The following is a 16,156-nucleotide window of genomic DNA, read 5'->3' on the forward strand; positions in this document are numbered from 1 at the left end:
CGAACTCCTCCGGCATCGCTGCTGACCGAGGCTCTTCTCTGATTGGCCGGGTCTAGCTCGTCTCGTGGGTTGTCGCTTCCATCATTGATCTTCTTCAAGACCACCCTTGGACGCCATCGCCTCCATTGCCCGCGAACCACACGCTCTACACCACCGACAAGCACTCTGACATCCTTCCTGAAACGCCACCGTAGCTGTTCAGGATGCTGTCTTCGGGGCTGCGCCGTTTCGCAGCCTCCTCCACCCGCCAGACGCCGGCACGATGCTTCTCTAGCACGCCTTCGGTCAAGAAGATCATCACACCCAGCGGCAACCTGAGGGCCAAGGAGGTTTCGCCGATGATAGGGAACAAGTATCCCATCATTGACCACGAATATGACGCCCTTGTTGTTGGAGCCGGTGGCTCAGGTGGGTTATGAAACACCATTGTTGTTCAGAGAGAAGGGACTCTAACCGCGTATTGCAGGTCTTCGAGCAGCCTTTGGTCTCGCAGAGGCAGGTTTCAACACCGCATGCATATCAAAGCTTTTCCCGACACGATCACACACCGTCGCCGCTCAGGGTGGTATCAACGCCGCGCTAGGAAACATGCACAAGGACGACTGGAGATGGCATATGTACGACACCGTGAAGGGCTCGGATTGGCTTGGAGATCAAGATGCGATCCATTACATGACCCGCGAGGCGCCACAGTCTGTTATTGAGCTCGAGAACTACGGATGTCCTTTCTCCCGGACTGAGGACGGCAAAATCTACCAGCGAGCGTTTGGTGGACAGTCGCAAGACTTTGGAAAGGGTGGTCAGGCATACCGTTGCTGCGCTGCTGCGGACAGGACTGGCCACGCTCTTCTTCACACGCTCTACGGACAATCTCTCAGGCATAACACCAACTACTTCATCGAGTTCTTCGCCATCGACCTGATTATGGAGGATGGAGAGTGCAAGGGTGTGGTAGCATACAATCAGGAAGACGGCACGCTGCACCGCTTCCGCTCTCACCACACGGTTCTTGCCACTGGCGGATACGGGCGCGCATACTTCTCCTGCACATCGGCACACACTTGCACTGGTGACGGTATGGCTATGGTTGCTCGCGCTGGTCTGCCGAACCAGGATATGGAGTTTGTGCAGTTCCACCCAACTGGTATCTACGGCGCCGGATGTCTAATTACCGAAGGTTCTCGTGGCGAGGGTGGCTACTTGCTTAACAGCGAGGGTGAGCGGTTCATGGAGCGCTACGCACCTACCGCCAAGGATCTCGCGTCTCGAGATGTCGTCAGCCGAAGCATGATGATGGAAATCCGAGAGGGACGGGGTGTCGGCCCGGACAAGGACCACATCTTCCTTCAGTTGTCGCACCTGCCACCGGAGGTTCTGCACGAACGTCTACCCGGTATTAGCGAGACGGCATCCATTTTCGCAGGTGTGGACGTCCGGAAACAGCCAATTCCCGTGCTCCCAACAGTCCACTACAACATGGGTGGTATCCCGACCAAGTACACTGGTGAGGTGATGACTGTCGACGAGAGCGGAAACGACAAGGTTGTGCCTGGTCTGTTCGCTTGCGGTGAGGCGGCATGTGTGTCTGTCCACGGAGCCAACCGTTTGGGAGCAAACTCACTTCTCGATTTGATCGTCTTCGGCCGTGCGGTCAGCCACACGATCCGCGACAACTTCTCGCCCGGCAAGCCTCACAAGGAGATTCCTGCTGATGCTGGAGCGGACGCCATCAGCAGCGTGGACTTTATCAGGAACGCAGATGGGCCGAAGAGCACGAACCAGATTCGGACAGAGATGCAGCGAGTGATGCAGGAGGATGTCTCCGTGTTCAGAACGCAGGAGTCGCTCGAGTCAGGTGTCAAGAGGTAAGTTTGCGTCGCTACATCAACTGCATTTCTAGATCTCATTAACAACATCAACAGAATGAAGGATGTCGACTCCTCCTTCCACCAGGTCGGCACCAAAGACCGCAGCATGATCTGGAACAGCGACCTCGTCGAGACGCTCGAGCTCCGTAACCTCCTCACCTGCGCCATTCAAACCGCCGAGTCCGCCGTCAACCGCCAGGAATCCCGCGGCGCCCATGCCCGTGAAGACTACCCAGAGCGTAACGACAAGGAATGGATGAAGCACACCATCACGTTCCAGAAGAAGCCGCATGAGCAGGTGGATCTGGGATACAGGAGGGTAGAGATGAACACGCTCGATCAGGGAGAGTGCGAGGCGGTGCCGCCGTTTAAGCGGACGTACTAAGCGGGTGAGATGTGCGGTGCGTTTTGCGGCGTTTGAATGTTGATATGCATAGTGTACGAATGTAGCGCATTCTGGCGCTCTGTGCTGTAAGTAGTTTTGCGAATCGAAAATGCGATTACATCGAAACGCAAACCCGTTTGTTGCCGTGTTGGTCTCGGCCAGGCCTGGGATCCACCAGTTTTTTGCTAGCTGCAGAGCTCGCCGCGCCTATCTGCACTTTCGAAGGCAAGATACCTTTTCTACTTCTACTCCAATAACCTCTCAACTCTATTCAACTAACCCACAGATCTCATACCATCGGACGCAATGGCAGCGGCAGCAGTAGAACCCTCGTCAACCCAAACAGAAGCCCGGCAAGCAGCCCAAGCATATCTCAACTCCCGCCTCACCAATGGCACATCAACCCCATCAACAAATCCCGGCCAAAAATCCCCCTTCACCATCCCCGTAATCGACATCTCTCCCTCATTTTCCCCCAACCTCGCCGACCGCAAAGCAGTCGCCGCCCAAATCCACGCCGCCTGCAGCACCTCGGGCTTCTTCCAAATCACCGGCCACAACATCCCCTCTTCCACCCGGCAAGGCATCCTCGACCTGGCGAAACGCTTCTTCCACACCTTGCCCCGGGAGAAGAAAGACGCCCTGCACGTCCGCCACTCCAAGTATTTCCGCGGCTGGGAGCCAGCGGAGTACACGTACGTCAACCCGGCGGACTGGACCGGTGAGCAAGCAGCACCCGAGACGAAGGAGGGGTTTAATTGGGGGTACGAAGAAGGGCTGGATGCTACGGGTGGGGACGGGGCGTACGTGGAACTCGATGGCGGGAAGGGCAACGGGAATGTGTGGCCGCGGGAAGAGGATCTGCCGGGTTTTTATGCGACGGTGCGGGAGTATTATGCGGAGGTGTTGGGGTTGGCGAGGCATTTGTTCCGGTTGTTTGCGCTGGCGTTGGGGTTGGAGGAGGGGGCGTTTGATGGGATGGTGACGCATCCCGGCGGGATCGCGAGACTGCTCTACTACCCTCCTTCGAAGGACCCGCGGCCGCTGGAGGCTGGGAGGAAGGACGATGAGATTGGTCTGGGTGCGCATACGGATTATGAGTGCTTTACCATTCTGCTGTGCTCGTCGGCGCCCGGGCTTGAGATTCTGAGTCCGGAGGATGAGTGGGTGGAAGCGAAGGCGGTGGAGGGAGGTTTCGTGGTGAATGTGGCGGATTTCCTGATGAGGTGGACGAATGGGGTGTATAAGAGTACGGTGCACCGGGTGGTGAATCGGACGAGGGAGGAGTGAGTACTGTTTATGTTTGAGGGACAGGTGAAGGTGTGCTGACGCAACGGTGTAGGAGGTACAGTGTGCCGTTCTTTTTCAGTATTAATTATGATCAGATGGTTGAGGTGAGTTGGTTGAGACTACTGGAGAGGCGGGAGATATGCTGACGCTGTGCAGACATTGCCGAGTTGTATTACGCCTGGCAACCCTTCGCGGTATCCGCCTGTGAGGGCTGGGGAGTACGTGTTGGAGCGGTTGAAGGCGACGGCGAAGGATGGGTAGATGGCGGAGGATAGTCTAAGTCTGTTGCTATTGTACTTCAACTTGTGGTTCAATGTAATTTTGAGAAGAGAACGACGACAGTCATGGTATCTCATGTCGAAGTCCGCAAGCTGACTAAGGGCATATCAGTCGACCTCGTACAGCTGAGCTTGGAGTTCATCAAACCTCTCGCAATCTTCAACGGTACCTTGATCCGCCAACAGTGCCGGCTGTATACTCTTAGAAGCATACTTAAATGAACTTTAACGTTTCTTGTCACCCAATGCGACGGCGCGCCGGCAATGACGGGGTGTAAGCGTCATGGTTAGCATCAGAACGCGCTCCACGGGTGTAGGTTTTGGTAACATCGTTCATATTTCCTGGTGCCATCTCAACATGTTGCGGCTATTCTCTCGAACTGCTTCAAGCGTCCCAAGATCTATCACGGCTACTCACAACAGACCAGTCTTGAGCAACATCCAGAAAGCTACAATGGCAACCGGTACGTTCGATTCGACCCATTGAGAGCATCGACAACTGACTTTCGAGTACAGGCAAGGCAGAGAACCACGAAATCAAGACGGACGACCTCTTCAACGTCCGCCATGTCTCAGCTGTGGTTACGGGAGGGCACACTGGCATCGGTCTCATGATCGCGCAAGCATTGGTCGCCAATGGTGCGAGGGTCTACATCACCGGCCGGAGAGAGGACAAGCTCGAGAACGCCATTGAGAAGTACAACACCGGACCAGGAAAGATGGAACTGCTTGTTGGAGACGTGAGCAAGAAGGAGGAGTGCATTCGGCTGGCAAAGGAAGTCACACAGAAGGAGATGAGAGGCATACAGCTGCTGGTCAACAACGCCGGCATTGCGAGGGATGACAACACGAAATTCTGTATGCTTGAACACGTTGGAAAGGGTACAACGCAGCTAACACATTGCAGCAAGCAACGGCCGGCCTGATGTAAACTCGGCGGACTCAATCTCCCAGCACTTCCTCCGCTCCGAAGAGCAGCAGTGGCTCGACACATTCCACACCAACGTCACCGGCCAGTACTTCATGTCCATGGCCTTCCTGCCTCTGCTGGCCAAGGGGACGGATCAGACACCCGGCTACAGCTCGTCGATCGTCAATGTCAGCTCCATCAGCGGTTCGATGAAAGGCAGCAGCAACGGGCAATTCGCGTACGCCTCTTCAAAGGCCGCCTTCACGCACTTGGGCCGTATGCTAGCGACGACTTTCAAGGACGTCAAGGTCCGCGTCAATACAATCGCTCCCGGCGTGTTCCCGAGCGAGATGACGACAGGGTCGAGCGGAGAGGACAACAAGAGCCAGCTCGATATGCAAATGTCGAATCCTGCGGGGAGGCCAGGTCATGATACCGATATGGCCGCCACTATACTGTTCCTTGCAGGAAAAGGCGGCGTGTTCTACAACGACCAGGTGCTGTACCCAGATGGAGGTGAGTCCCACTGCGCCCAAACAACTCAGACAATCGCTAATTGCAACAGGAAACACGCTCGTGCAGCCAGCGTTCAAGTGAGATGTAATCTCAGACATACAATCAAAGACAAGTGCCTGTCTCCTGTATTATAGCTGCAGCTCTGCAAACAAGGCGTGGAGAAGCGTGTTCTCACCTGGTTTGTTACATCGATTTCTCATCTTTTCTCATTGCGCATATTGTTGGGTGGTGCATTGTTCGTCGGCTGTAGCAGCACATTTTCCCTATCGATCTTCAAGAACAGGCAAGTGAGTTCACTTCAACTTCACCTCACTTCATACTCAACAACCTCACATGGTATTGTCTCAACATTCAGAGAAAACTGTTTTGAAAGATACAATAGGCACAATACTGCTATTGTGAGAATCACAACAATTTTTCTTTATCAGCTGTCCTTCAGTCACATCCTTTCTGATCCGGCGACTCAACCTTCACACCCAAACACAAAGAAACCTTCACCACCAACCAACCAACCAACCAATAATCACGTCCGAAGCAACAGTCGCGCTGATGCCCGGCTCCATGGAGGCCCTGTTCGTCAAATCCATATTCAACACCATCCTGCGCTGGTTCGCACCCTCCCCGACCGCCCCTCAAGCCCCCCTCGCCCACTACACTACCACCACCACCACCTCAGCCCTAGAGACGAGGCGAGCCACTCGCGCCGCCTTCTCCGCCGACGCAACAGTAGCATCCGCCGCAGGCAGCCGCTACACTGGGGCACCGGCTACCCGCTTCGCCCAGGAGGCGATCAAGAGCGACCTCTGGGTCGCCATCGAATGGCTGTGCAATTGGATCCTGCCGCCCGCGCTGCTGCTGTGGCTCGCCCACGGCACGGTGAACTGGCGCGCCTGGTTCTGGGAGACCGTTGGAGAGCTCCCGCTCGCTTCGGTCGGAGAGGTCGTTCTCGCGGTGATCACATTCGTGCTTCTCCTCCCCTTCCGCCTGCTCGGCGCCACTGCAGCGGGCGTCCTCGCGCTCACGACCCGCTTCCGTCTGCGAGACCACCTCGCCTTCTTCTCCCGATGGCTTGACAGCGTCTCTCTCGCCCTCCGCTACAACCCTGTAGTAGATACGCTATACCTCCACTATCAAGAAACGCGCAACTGGCTTGGACGGTACAAACTCTGGATTTTGGCATGTGGCGTGCTTCTCTACCATCTCAGCAAGCAGGATCAAAGCGTCAGCGCTTACGAGAGCGCGGGTTTGGTTGAGTGGGCGGAGGTGGATAGGCAGGTTGTGGTGCCGGAGATGTTTTGGCGGCATCGGGCGTTGCATTTGGGGCTTGATCCTAGGGGGTGTTGATGGGGTTGATGGGGTTGATGGGGGCACTGAGAGGGGGGTTGAGTAGGAGATGGGTGGGTTGTGTATAGATACTATTCTCGAGAATCGAAATGTTGGTGCCGGCAGTGCAGTCGCAGAAACTCTCCTATCACTTTCCATACTCATTGCGAGAATGTCGCCAAAAAAGTACACAATCCCGACCTCTTCTCAACAACAACAAAATCACAGACGCCCATACACCCACCGTAAATTCACCCCGACACCATTCTCGTGCACGAGATACCACATCCAGTCTGCCGTGCATCCCAAAGCGGACCGGCGCACAGGAATGCATGGCTTTCAGCCTACCGCGCAGGCGGGTACGAAGACGCCTTTGTTCGTGCGACCGCGAAAACCTGCCCATGGCGTGAGACAAAGAAGGGCTATTAGGGGTTTTGGTTTCCTGCTCGCGGAAGACAAATGTCCAAAACCTCTTTCTACCTACTCGTCTCGAGACTACGATTCCGTATAGTGTCATTGGAGAGTGTATGTACAATGTTCGCACCACCCCCCGTCCAGCTCTCCCGAGCGCAAATCGAAGCCCGCCTCGCCGCAAGGCGACAGAGCGCAGTCGCCTCCGGTCCTTTGAGCCCGACAGCGAGTCTGGGATCTGCAACAGAGGATCGCGCCGGCTCCTTGCATGCTGCGACAACAGCGCCGACATCACCCCTGCCGAGACGGCCTTCAGATAATGTCTCATCCTCTCCTATACTGGCCTCGCCGTCTTCTGCCTCGCGCTCGCGACTCGAACACCCCAAATCCGGCGCTTCGCCTTTAAGACCAGAGACCGCAGTCCAGCAGCGCCTCCCAGACGGCTTCGGCGAGCGGCCGCGACGAGCACCGCAGCCGCCGAGACGTTCGACGGCGCCGCCGGACGAGTGGTTCGGTCCACGAGCAAAGACTGCTCCTGTGCTGCCGCCGCCTCCTCCACCGGCGCAGGTCGTGGTGCCTGAGCTGCCGAAGACGCTGCCGCCGCCGATCCCAGTGAAGGCGGCTGAGACGGTGAAGGAAGAGCTGCCGCCGCCTCCGATACCCGCGAAGTCGGCGAAGCGGTCGAAGGCGAGGGGTGCGGATATTTTGAGGCTACTGGAGGAGGATCCGTTTAATGGTGGGGGTTCATCGTTGAGTAAGTCGAATTCGAAGAGGAAGGGGAAGGGGAAGGATGTTGTAGGGAAGGGGGCGGAGAAGTCGCCGAGTCCGTCGTGGAGGTTGTCGAAAGAGCAGCTGAGGCAGCCTGCGATCGCTCTGGCGAAGCCGCCGAGTCCGCCAGTGAAGGTTCCAGAGAAGCGACCAAGTCCGCCAGCAGGGATTGTCGAAGAGCGTCCTGTTCAACCGGCTAGGGCGTGGACTGCGCCGGCTGCAACGACAGAACGAAATATTGCCATGCCTGCGAAAGAGAGTGTGGTGCAGGCAGCAATTACACAGCCCATCAGCATGAGTCCGATGGATTCAAGCGTAAAGTCCACAGCATCATCAAAAGCCAGCTCCAAGCTCTCAGGTGTGCGAGGAGGCAGAGTCGACAAGGCGTCGAAGCGCTTGAGCTCCGACTCCTCGCTCCGATCGGCACTCTTAGATCTGGATGAACTATACTCGTTCGCCAGTCCAGGCACGCCACCTTCGAAACCTACCGATGGGGAGACAAATGAAAGGTCTGGCTCGTTGTCGGAGATCCAGCTTCCATGGAGACGGCAAAGGAAGGGGGAGACGATGAGTATGCTTCTCCAATCAGGGTTCTTTCCGGTTGGCAATGAAGGAAAAGTCAATGCGAATATGCAGCTGGGTGTGAGACTGCCGCCTCCACCTTCGATACTGAGCAAGGACCTACCTGCTACTCCGTCGAGCATTGCCGGGACGCCAATCGAGCTGTACCAGAGGAGTTCTCAGGGGGCGCTGCGAAGCCCACCAGGTGCATTACGCAGTCCCCCTGGAGCATTGCGAAGTCCACCGGGAGCGCAACGACACTCAGCCCGGGCTCAACGAAGGCCAGGCAACAAGAGACGGAGTCCACTTTCGCACGTGGCAACGAACAGCGCCAAGTCGAGCAGCAGCGTACTCTCAGCTGAAAGCGAAGAGATGTCACCGAGCCGACTGTCGGCAATTCCAGAATACGCACCTAGCTCAGAGAACTCACCTCCGCCGTCTGGTGTGACGACCCCCATCGCAACGCAGATCCATCTGCGAGGAGGCTCTGTCGTAACAGTATGTCCGCCTGAGATGAACGCGTGGCAGCGTAGAATATACGTGCAAGGTCCGATCAAGCTGCCGAAGCCGGTGATTGTGCCTAGAAAGAACTCTGTGGCCAGTCTCGAGCCGTTCCAGGATGCTATTGACAGAGTGTATCAGGATGCGCTGAGCATACCAAGGAGGCGGAGTGATGAGCAGGTTGTAGATGATGTTTGCGAGTTCTTCGACGAGTACGGGTTTGACGAGGTTGGATTTGAAGGGGATGTGATTGCAGGGGTCGATATGCTGGACGAAGAGATGAAGGATACAAGCGACTCGCCGGACGCCGAGATCGAGCGCTTCAGCACACCTCCAGCAGAACCCGACGCCAGCCCTCTGGAAAAGGTGGTCGCGAAAGAAGTGGTGGAGATCTTGTCGAAGCCGGCTCCAGTCCCAGTCCCACGTGCTCCGAGAAACGATTTGGAAAGCCTCAGGACTCGAGGCATCGCCTACCTCGCACATCGGATCTCACATCCACCAGCTTCGCAGCGCCACGTGCGGAAGGACTCGTTGACTTTGATCCCGGAGGAGCCGACCACGGTGTCATCCCGGGCCGAGAACGAAGGAAGTCAGAGCATGCCGGCCGTCAAGGAGTCCTTCCGTGGTGATGACGTGGAGGAGCTGGATGGCGCGTCCAGCTGGCTAGGCTTGGGCATTCCTGGTCTGCATAGAAGCAATTCGAGGACGCCAGGTGGTCAGGCGCAGACGCTTGCCCTAGGCGCCATGATATAAGGCAGGGATTTGAAGAAAGCAGCTGGTAGTCCGAGGAAAAGGAGTGCGGATGTAACGAGCACAGCGTGGCTTCGCAGATCGATCCAGATAGTGTATCTATATCTCGTTTGTGAGATGTGATAACGAAAATAGTATGCTGATCAACAACCATTCCATCCTTTGTAGGAAGTGCCACAGCACGTGCAAGACGTGTGAGGCTTGCGTTGAGTGTAACCCCCTTGCTGACTCGCCGTCATCGTGCTGTCGAATCAGGGTGGAGCCGAGGGAGTGGTAGGGGGTGTGTGATACGAAACGTGTGCTAACGTGGCCTCGACGATCCAAGAAGCAAGCCTCAGGCCGGAGATGCGAGATGTCGTCTGTTGCAGCATGCAGTGTATCGAAAAGGGAAGGAAGCTCTCGCGATAACGAGATCCCATGACTTGCGACAGCACGATCGAACGAACCGCAAGGCCGCATCGAGCGCCACGACGCAAGCTCGGTGCGTTGTCACACTAGGCTGGAAAGGATGTGCTTCCGTCTCGCGCTACCGCTGACCTCACCCCATTCGCTGCCTCGAGTTTTGCGCGTTCACTACTAGGATCACGGCGTGCTGCAGCAACGACAGAAGGATCCTTCATCCCGTTTGCCTTCATTATGCACGCCCGCAGCTCTACTAGACTAGCTAGAGGCCCGATCGAGCCTCCTGACTGCTTTTCCAGCAGCCTTCGAGGCAGAGCATAAGTCCTCGCCCTCTTCCCTCCATCTGCAGCCTCATTTTGAGCATCCATCTCTTCTCACAACACAGACGCTACTCTGTCGCCATTGGTAGCTTCACCGAAACATAGCCGTGCACCTCCAATCAATAGGTGCCAGCTTAACGGCTACTGCTGAATCGTCACTGTCTGCATTAACATGACCACCTCAAGCACCCACGTTCTCAGCGATTCGATTCTCGGTCATCTGGAGGCGGCACGACAGGCTTTCTGGCAAGCCAACGCGCACTGGCCGGAGGATCAGTTACGTGCTGCATGGTCTCAGCAAACGACAGGTCTGGCCTCGCGACTAGGGAGTGATTCGAGGACGACTGGAGGCAAGGGAATCGAGGACTCTTCTACGGGGCTGGCGCTGCCTGTGGATCAGATGGCACTGGTACGGGCGCTTTCAGTATGGATCTGCTGGTCTTGGCTAACTGGCGCAGGCTCTCAACAACTCGGACGGTCGGATAGGAAAAATACAGGCACCGAACAACATCGCTCCGGCAATGTCTCGAAGAGGTATCAGCATGGACACCCGGCAACCCACGACGTCCTCGTGTCAACAGGACTCCAACGGCAAGCGGACTCACCAACAAATGCAGAAGTCTCACTCGACATCTGGCGCCTACGGCTCGACAACCTGGACTGGCTCGACGTCTGCTCAACAGCAGCTACAACAACCATCACATCAATTCACGGCGTACAAGCCGCATGAATTCGTTGCTCAGCTCCAACGCAGCTCCAACAACTCGCACAACGCTGCGAAGCGCCAGAGAGTCGAGGCGTACAATGGCTCACACCATTACGCCACCTCTCAGGTCGCCTGCCAGTACAACGTATCGCCCAGTGACTTGTCGACTCCGTCACTGATCGACTCAGATGACTCAATGAGCCGACAGAGTAGTATGAGGAGTGCTTTGTCCTTTGATGACAGCACCGACACGTTGCGGTTTGAACCTTTCTTTTCAAATTGTTCTGATGACTTGCAATACCATATGGGCAATATGGATGCGTCTTTTCTTTCCTGTGCTGTTGAGAAGCCGGTGGACAGCAGCGCTGTCACCGGCTTCGATCAAAGTACTACTGCAGACTGGCTAGGTAGTATGGGATGCTCACTCGAGTATCCGCAAGAGCTTTCCTTTTCTGAGTCGTTGTGTCAAGTTGGTACGGTTGACGGCCAAGGCCTTGAAGACAACTCAGCGTGGCCCGACTGCTCGAGCCAGGAAATGAAGCGCAGCACATCGGACCCCGGCTCAACGACCACCACACCTCCCACCGATCCCAAAGCCAACGAACGCAGCCGCAAGCACATCGAAAACGCCACCCGACCCCTCGCCTCCAAATGCAACCCCCACGGTCCCGTCTCCATCTCCCGGTCTCACCCCGACCCCCAACCCCGGCCCCTCCGCCCGCAACTCCAACAAAAAGAACCCATCGCCAAAGCACCCTACACCCGGCCCCAACACCCCAAACTCCACTGCGACCTCTGCACCGCCCACCCCTCCGGCTTCCGCGGCGAGCACGAACTCCGCCGCCACCACGAACGCGCCCACGCCTCCCTCCGCCGCGTCTGGATCTGCGTCGACCCGGACACCGCCACTGCAGAAGGATGGCGCCCGACGCGGCCGCTGGGGATCTGCAAGCAGTGTAATCAGCGCAAGGAGTATAACGTTTACTACAACGCTGCTGCGCACCTCCGACGAGCGCATTTCTGTCCGCGGAAGCGGGGACGGAAGGCGAGGGGGGAGGAGAGGGAGAGTAGGGCCGGCAAGGCCGGGGGGGATTGGCCGCCGATTGAGTGGTTGAAGATGAATGGGTGGTTGAAGGAGATTGAAGTCAGTGCTGTGGAGGACCGGGACTTCGCCAACGACGACGTCCAGGAACTCGAGGATGGTGGCTTCGATGGTAAACTCGACTATGGGTTTGAGCCTGCCGTCGGCACTTACCACGACACCATCTCAGCCGACATGCTGAACATGTCCTGCTACCCGCAGGTCACCACCGACTTCTCCCTCGGCTACCCGACACCCATGCTCGACCAAGCGATACCGTGGCCTACAGACTCCTATTCGAACTGCGGTCTCCAAGCTCCGGCGATGGAGCACTCGCTCAGCGCGCCTGCTGCGCTGAATAGCGGGATGATGATGTATAATTGCGACGGCAGCGGCAGCTACTACCAGTGTTGATATCTGTCTCGTGTGCCGAACAGTGGCCGATGGCGTTGGGGTTTGTATGTTGTATAGCTAGCTAGCTAACGGCCGGAGACGAGTCTCGGCTTGTATCTTTAGCCGATGTATATAGCTTCCATATAGTAACGACTTCCAAACATACTCTGAACCAGTAGGAAGCGCGGTAGCTCTGGTTGTGCTCCAAGAGAATCGCATAGGACCGTCATTACCAGGGATATATTCTCATCTAAAGCATGCTCAATCTCGTCTTGCAGGAACCAGCCCAGCCGCAAAATCATGGTATCTCAGAAGTACTCCCATCCATCCCCTTCACCACTCATGTAGTCATCTGCATGCATGCATGTATGCCAAACCCCATCTTCGTAACCCATCCCATCATCCCATCATACCGTCATTACCGCCATACCCACACCAACCCCCCCTCATCTCCATCAATCATCAATCACTAGCAAGCACCATCCGAACCATAGCCAAAAACTGCGGCTCCATCTTATACACCTCCTCAATCCCCGGCTTCATCGGCTCCCCCGCACTCCTCTTCAACACATCCTGCCTCCTCCGCCTCCTCTTCCTCTCCGCCGCGATCGGATCCACCTCCTCATCCTCTTCTTCACTCTCGCTGAACTCCTCGTCCTCATCGCCCATATCCATGTCCTGCAGATCCATGGCGTTCAGGCCGAAATCTCCAGGTTTGAACGTCGCTGCGAGCCCGGCCATGGCGTCCCCTCCACCACTACCTTCGGTGGGATTAGCTTCCGCCTGCGCCATTTTCTGCCGCGTCTTGTCCGCGTGCCAGCGCTTCCGGGCGTGCTGCCATTTGATAAGGGAGTTGATCTCCCTTGCGGCCTTCTCGCGATCAATCTGCTTCATCTCCACCGCGCCCTGGAACAGCGCGTTCATGTCCAACTTCCCGCCGGCGGGCCCGTTGCGCAGGAAATCGAGAATGCCCTCGATCCACGTCATGAGTTTGTCGAAGAGGCCGTTGTCGTGCGTGTGCACTTCGTGGATGAACTTATACAGATCCTCTTCGTGGCGCGCGCACAGGTCGATGAAGGATTGGACCGTCTGGTTCGGGTCGGCGCTGACGTCCTGCCGCTGCGCTTTTTCGATGGTTGCGATGGTGTCGTCGGCGAAGCGGGCAAAGTCCGTGACGCTGTTGTAGACGTTGGCGGATTTGTAGACGCGGACGAGGGGTTCGTAGAAGATGGTGAAGAGGTCGCGGAAGAGGCGCAGCGTGGTGGGCTCTTCGACCATCTCGAGCATCATCTTCTTGTCGCGCTGGCGGGTGTAGAGTTTCATGAGTTGTTTGAGACGGGCGTAGAGTTCGGCGCCCTGGCGCATTTGCTCGTCGACGTTCTCGACGGCGTTGTCCCAGGCGACGTAGGCGTTGAAGACTTGGCCGATTTGCTCGCTGGAGAGTTCGGGGGAGATGTCTTCGGATTGGAGGACTTTGACGAGGAGGTCCGTCTGTTCTGCCGTTGCGTCGTGGCGGATGGTGTCTTTGGTGGCCTTGTCTGCTTCGCTGTGGTTCTTGATCTTCTCGCACAGCACCGGCTCTTCGATCTTCGTGGTCAGCGCATCGATCGATTTCTGGATAGTGCGTATGCCATCACCCAGCGCCAGCCCGAAGATCCGCTGCAGTAAGCTCTTCGCACCGAGCGGCTGAGCCATGAAGATGTCAAGGACGCTAGCCATGACAGCGGCCGGGTTAGTGAACCGGATGACCTGCTTCAGCGCGGTGTACGGAACCAGACTATGGATCCGCTTGAACTGCGCAAACAACTCCGGGCTGTTGTCCTCGGCCAGAAAGAGATGGTAGAGTGTCGCAGCCACCTCTATACGCAACCACTCGGCGAACTTGCGGTACTCCGGGTCCAGATCAGCAATCGTCTGTTTCCGCTTGATCTCACCAAAGAGGTCACGCAGACCATCTCTCTCAATGACCTTCCGCCTGAATTTCTCCATGTGCACGTCAAGCTCTCTCGCACGCTCTCGCGCCACCTCGAAGAACCTGCGCTGCTCATCCATGCGTCTCTCGTCCATGACCTTCCGGCGGTCGATGTCGTCCACCTCCTCTCGTCCGAGCTTGACCGGGTCCTTCGTCAAGAACTCCTGCATAGCTTGCGACTGAGAAATAGCCTCGTTCTGCAGGAAGTTGCGCAGGAAAGCACGAAGCGAAACCCGCTGCTCCTCCCGGAAAAGCGTAGTAGACGGAGGTGCTGGCGAAGCTCCTCGCAGTGGCGAGTTGACCGGAGAGTCGCGAGAAAGAGCGTCTATCGACTGCCGCGGCGAGGCCGTCCCAAGCGACGTCCTCGATTCAGTGCGAGAATGACTCCGAGCGCTTGATCCCGGCGCCCAGGATGAAAGGTACGACCGGAAACCGCCCGACTCCGCGCTCCCATCCGGCGTAGCAGTATCCTGCGTCGAGAACGAGTCGATGCTATCCGCGTCATCGTCGTCTTTACCGCTGTAGATGGAATGCGTCTTGTTCTTGTGCGGCAGCGGTGGTAAGACCTTCCCCGGCAGCTCCAACCGCAACTGCTTGTGCATGCGTCTGAAGTCGCCAAACCTCCTCGTCACGTATATCTCATCCTCCTCCCGCCTCTTCACCCGTATGATGAACTCCGCGTGAGCGTGGCGCCGAACGTGCCGCTTGACACTAACCTGCTTCACGCCCGCCACGTTGACATCCCAACCGTTAATCTGGTGTCCCTGCGGCACATTCACCACCAAACCCTGCTCGTTCGCTCCTCGATCCACCACCTCCATCTCTGAAAACCGAATGCGCTCTTCATACCCGGACGCCGTCGGGATACCCGACACCATCATCAGCTCCACCAATTTCGTCGCTTTAGTCGCCAGCTTCGACCGCTTCGTCTCCTCTAACCGGTCTTCTGACGACGAGATGTGCTTGTTGGCGAAGCTCTCGAGAAACACCTGCAGCTTGTCCTGCCAGAACTCCTTCTCCTTCGCCTGGTTGAGGAAGGGGAAGTTACGCACATGGTGCACGAAGATGTATCGTAGGAGCGGTAGTTCGGAGTCTTCAGGCGCAACCTCGCCGGCGTCAGAGCGGAAGGGTGCGCCGAAGCGTTGGAGCGCGGTGGGGTGGGCGAGCTCGCTGACTTCCCACTCGGTCTGGTGGGCGAGCAGTTCGCGCTTCAGGTAGTGCTCTTGCTTGCCGGTGAGCACGGAGCCGGGGGGCGGGACGGAGAGCATCGAGGACATGGTGTTGGCCGTCTGCGTGCGTTGCATCGGCGCTCGCGGGGCGTCGTCGGGCTCTTTGCTGTGAGGTGGCTCGTCTGAGCTCTCGGGCGCATCGAAGAAGACGGTGTCGCTCCGTTGCACGCCTGCCCTCTGTGCTGGTGTGAGTTGCACTGTGAGGCCATTCGCTCGTGGGGTCTTGCCGCTTGCGCCATTGACCTGCTGTCCGCCGTCTGATGCCATGGCTGCCGTGAATGTGTGTTGCTCCTTCTTCTTCTGCTGCTAGAGGCCTAAGCAATTCCACCTCATCCTCAACTCAAATTGTAGGGCTATGTAGGGCTGATGTGGAAGACGTCGTCGTGCAGAGGCTTATACTCTCATGTGTCTCGAAGTCGGGCCGTGTGACGTACGCCAGCGCTTGGTCTCTCGAGATCCTGCGGCTACGACGGCTTCTTTACGCGTACCACG

General features: G+C 57.0%; 6 protein-coding genes across 6 annotated transcripts; 5 read left to right on the top strand and 1 right to left on the bottom strand.

The window, feature by feature from the left end:
• Positions 1–203: 203 nt before the first annotated feature.
• On the top strand, positions 204–2,253 carry SDH1_1 (succinate dehydrogenase flavoprotein subunit; the record flags this gene model as incomplete). Its single annotated transcript, XM_064798471.1, has 3 exons — positions 204–408; positions 467–1,865; positions 1,923–2,253. 3 exons carry the CDS (start codon positions 204–206, stop codon positions 2,251–2,253), a joined length of 1,935 nt encoding a protein of 644 aa, XP_064662798.1.
• A 306-nt stretch (positions 2,254–2,559) lies between these two features.
• Positions 2,560–3,804, top strand: LTR77_001210 (uncharacterized protein; the record flags this gene model as incomplete). Its single annotated transcript, XM_064798472.1, has 3 exons — positions 2,560–3,539; positions 3,596–3,647; positions 3,700–3,804. The coding sequence occupies 3 exons, from the start codon at positions 2,560–2,562 to the stop codon at positions 3,802–3,804; spliced, it is 1,137 nt and encodes a 378-aa protein (XP_064662799.1).
• Positions 3,805–4,275: 471 nt separating this feature from the next.
• LTR77_001211 (uncharacterized protein) lies at positions 4,276–6,591 on the top strand (the record flags this gene model as incomplete). The annotated part of the gene is made up of 4 exons (XM_064798473.1): positions 4,276–4,285; positions 4,338–4,679; positions 4,729–5,247; positions 5,687–6,591. 4 exons carry the CDS (start codon positions 4,276–4,278, stop codon positions 6,589–6,591), a joined length of 1,776 nt encoding a protein of 591 aa, XP_064662800.1.
• Positions 6,592–7,104: 513 nt separating this feature from the next.
• On the top strand, positions 7,105–9,564 carry LTR77_001212 (uncharacterized protein; the record flags this gene model as incomplete). Its single annotated transcript, XM_064798474.1, has 1 exon — positions 7,105–9,564. The coding sequence occupies one exon, from the start codon at positions 7,105–7,107 to the stop codon at positions 9,562–9,564; it is 2,460 nt and encodes an 819-aa protein (XP_064662801.1).
• Positions 9,565–10,455: 891 nt separating this feature from the next.
• On the top strand, positions 10,456–12,484 carry LTR77_001213 (uncharacterized protein; the record flags this gene model as incomplete). Its single annotated transcript, XM_064798475.1, has 2 exons — positions 10,456–10,692; positions 10,742–12,484. The coding sequence occupies 2 exons, from the start codon at positions 10,456–10,458 to the stop codon at positions 12,482–12,484; spliced, it is 1,980 nt and encodes a 659-aa protein (XP_064662802.1).
• A 441-nt stretch (positions 12,485–12,925) lies between these two features.
• Positions 12,926–15,931, bottom strand: LTR77_001214 (uncharacterized protein; the record flags this gene model as incomplete). The annotated part of the gene is made up of 1 exon (XM_064798476.1): positions 12,926–15,931. One exon carries the CDS (start codon positions 15,929–15,931, stop codon positions 12,926–12,928), a length of 3,006 nt encoding a protein of 1,001 aa, XP_064662803.1.
• Between the last annotated feature and the right edge of the window lie 225 nt (positions 15,932–16,156).

This window comes from Saxophila tyrrhenica (genome assembly GCF_035928015.1).
Source record: "Saxophila tyrrhenica strain CCFEE 5935 chromosome Unknown scaffold_2, whole genome shotgun sequence".
Classification (NCBI taxonomy): Eukaryota; Fungi; Ascomycota; class Dothideomycetes; order Mycosphaerellales; family Extremaceae; genus Saxophila; species Saxophila tyrrhenica.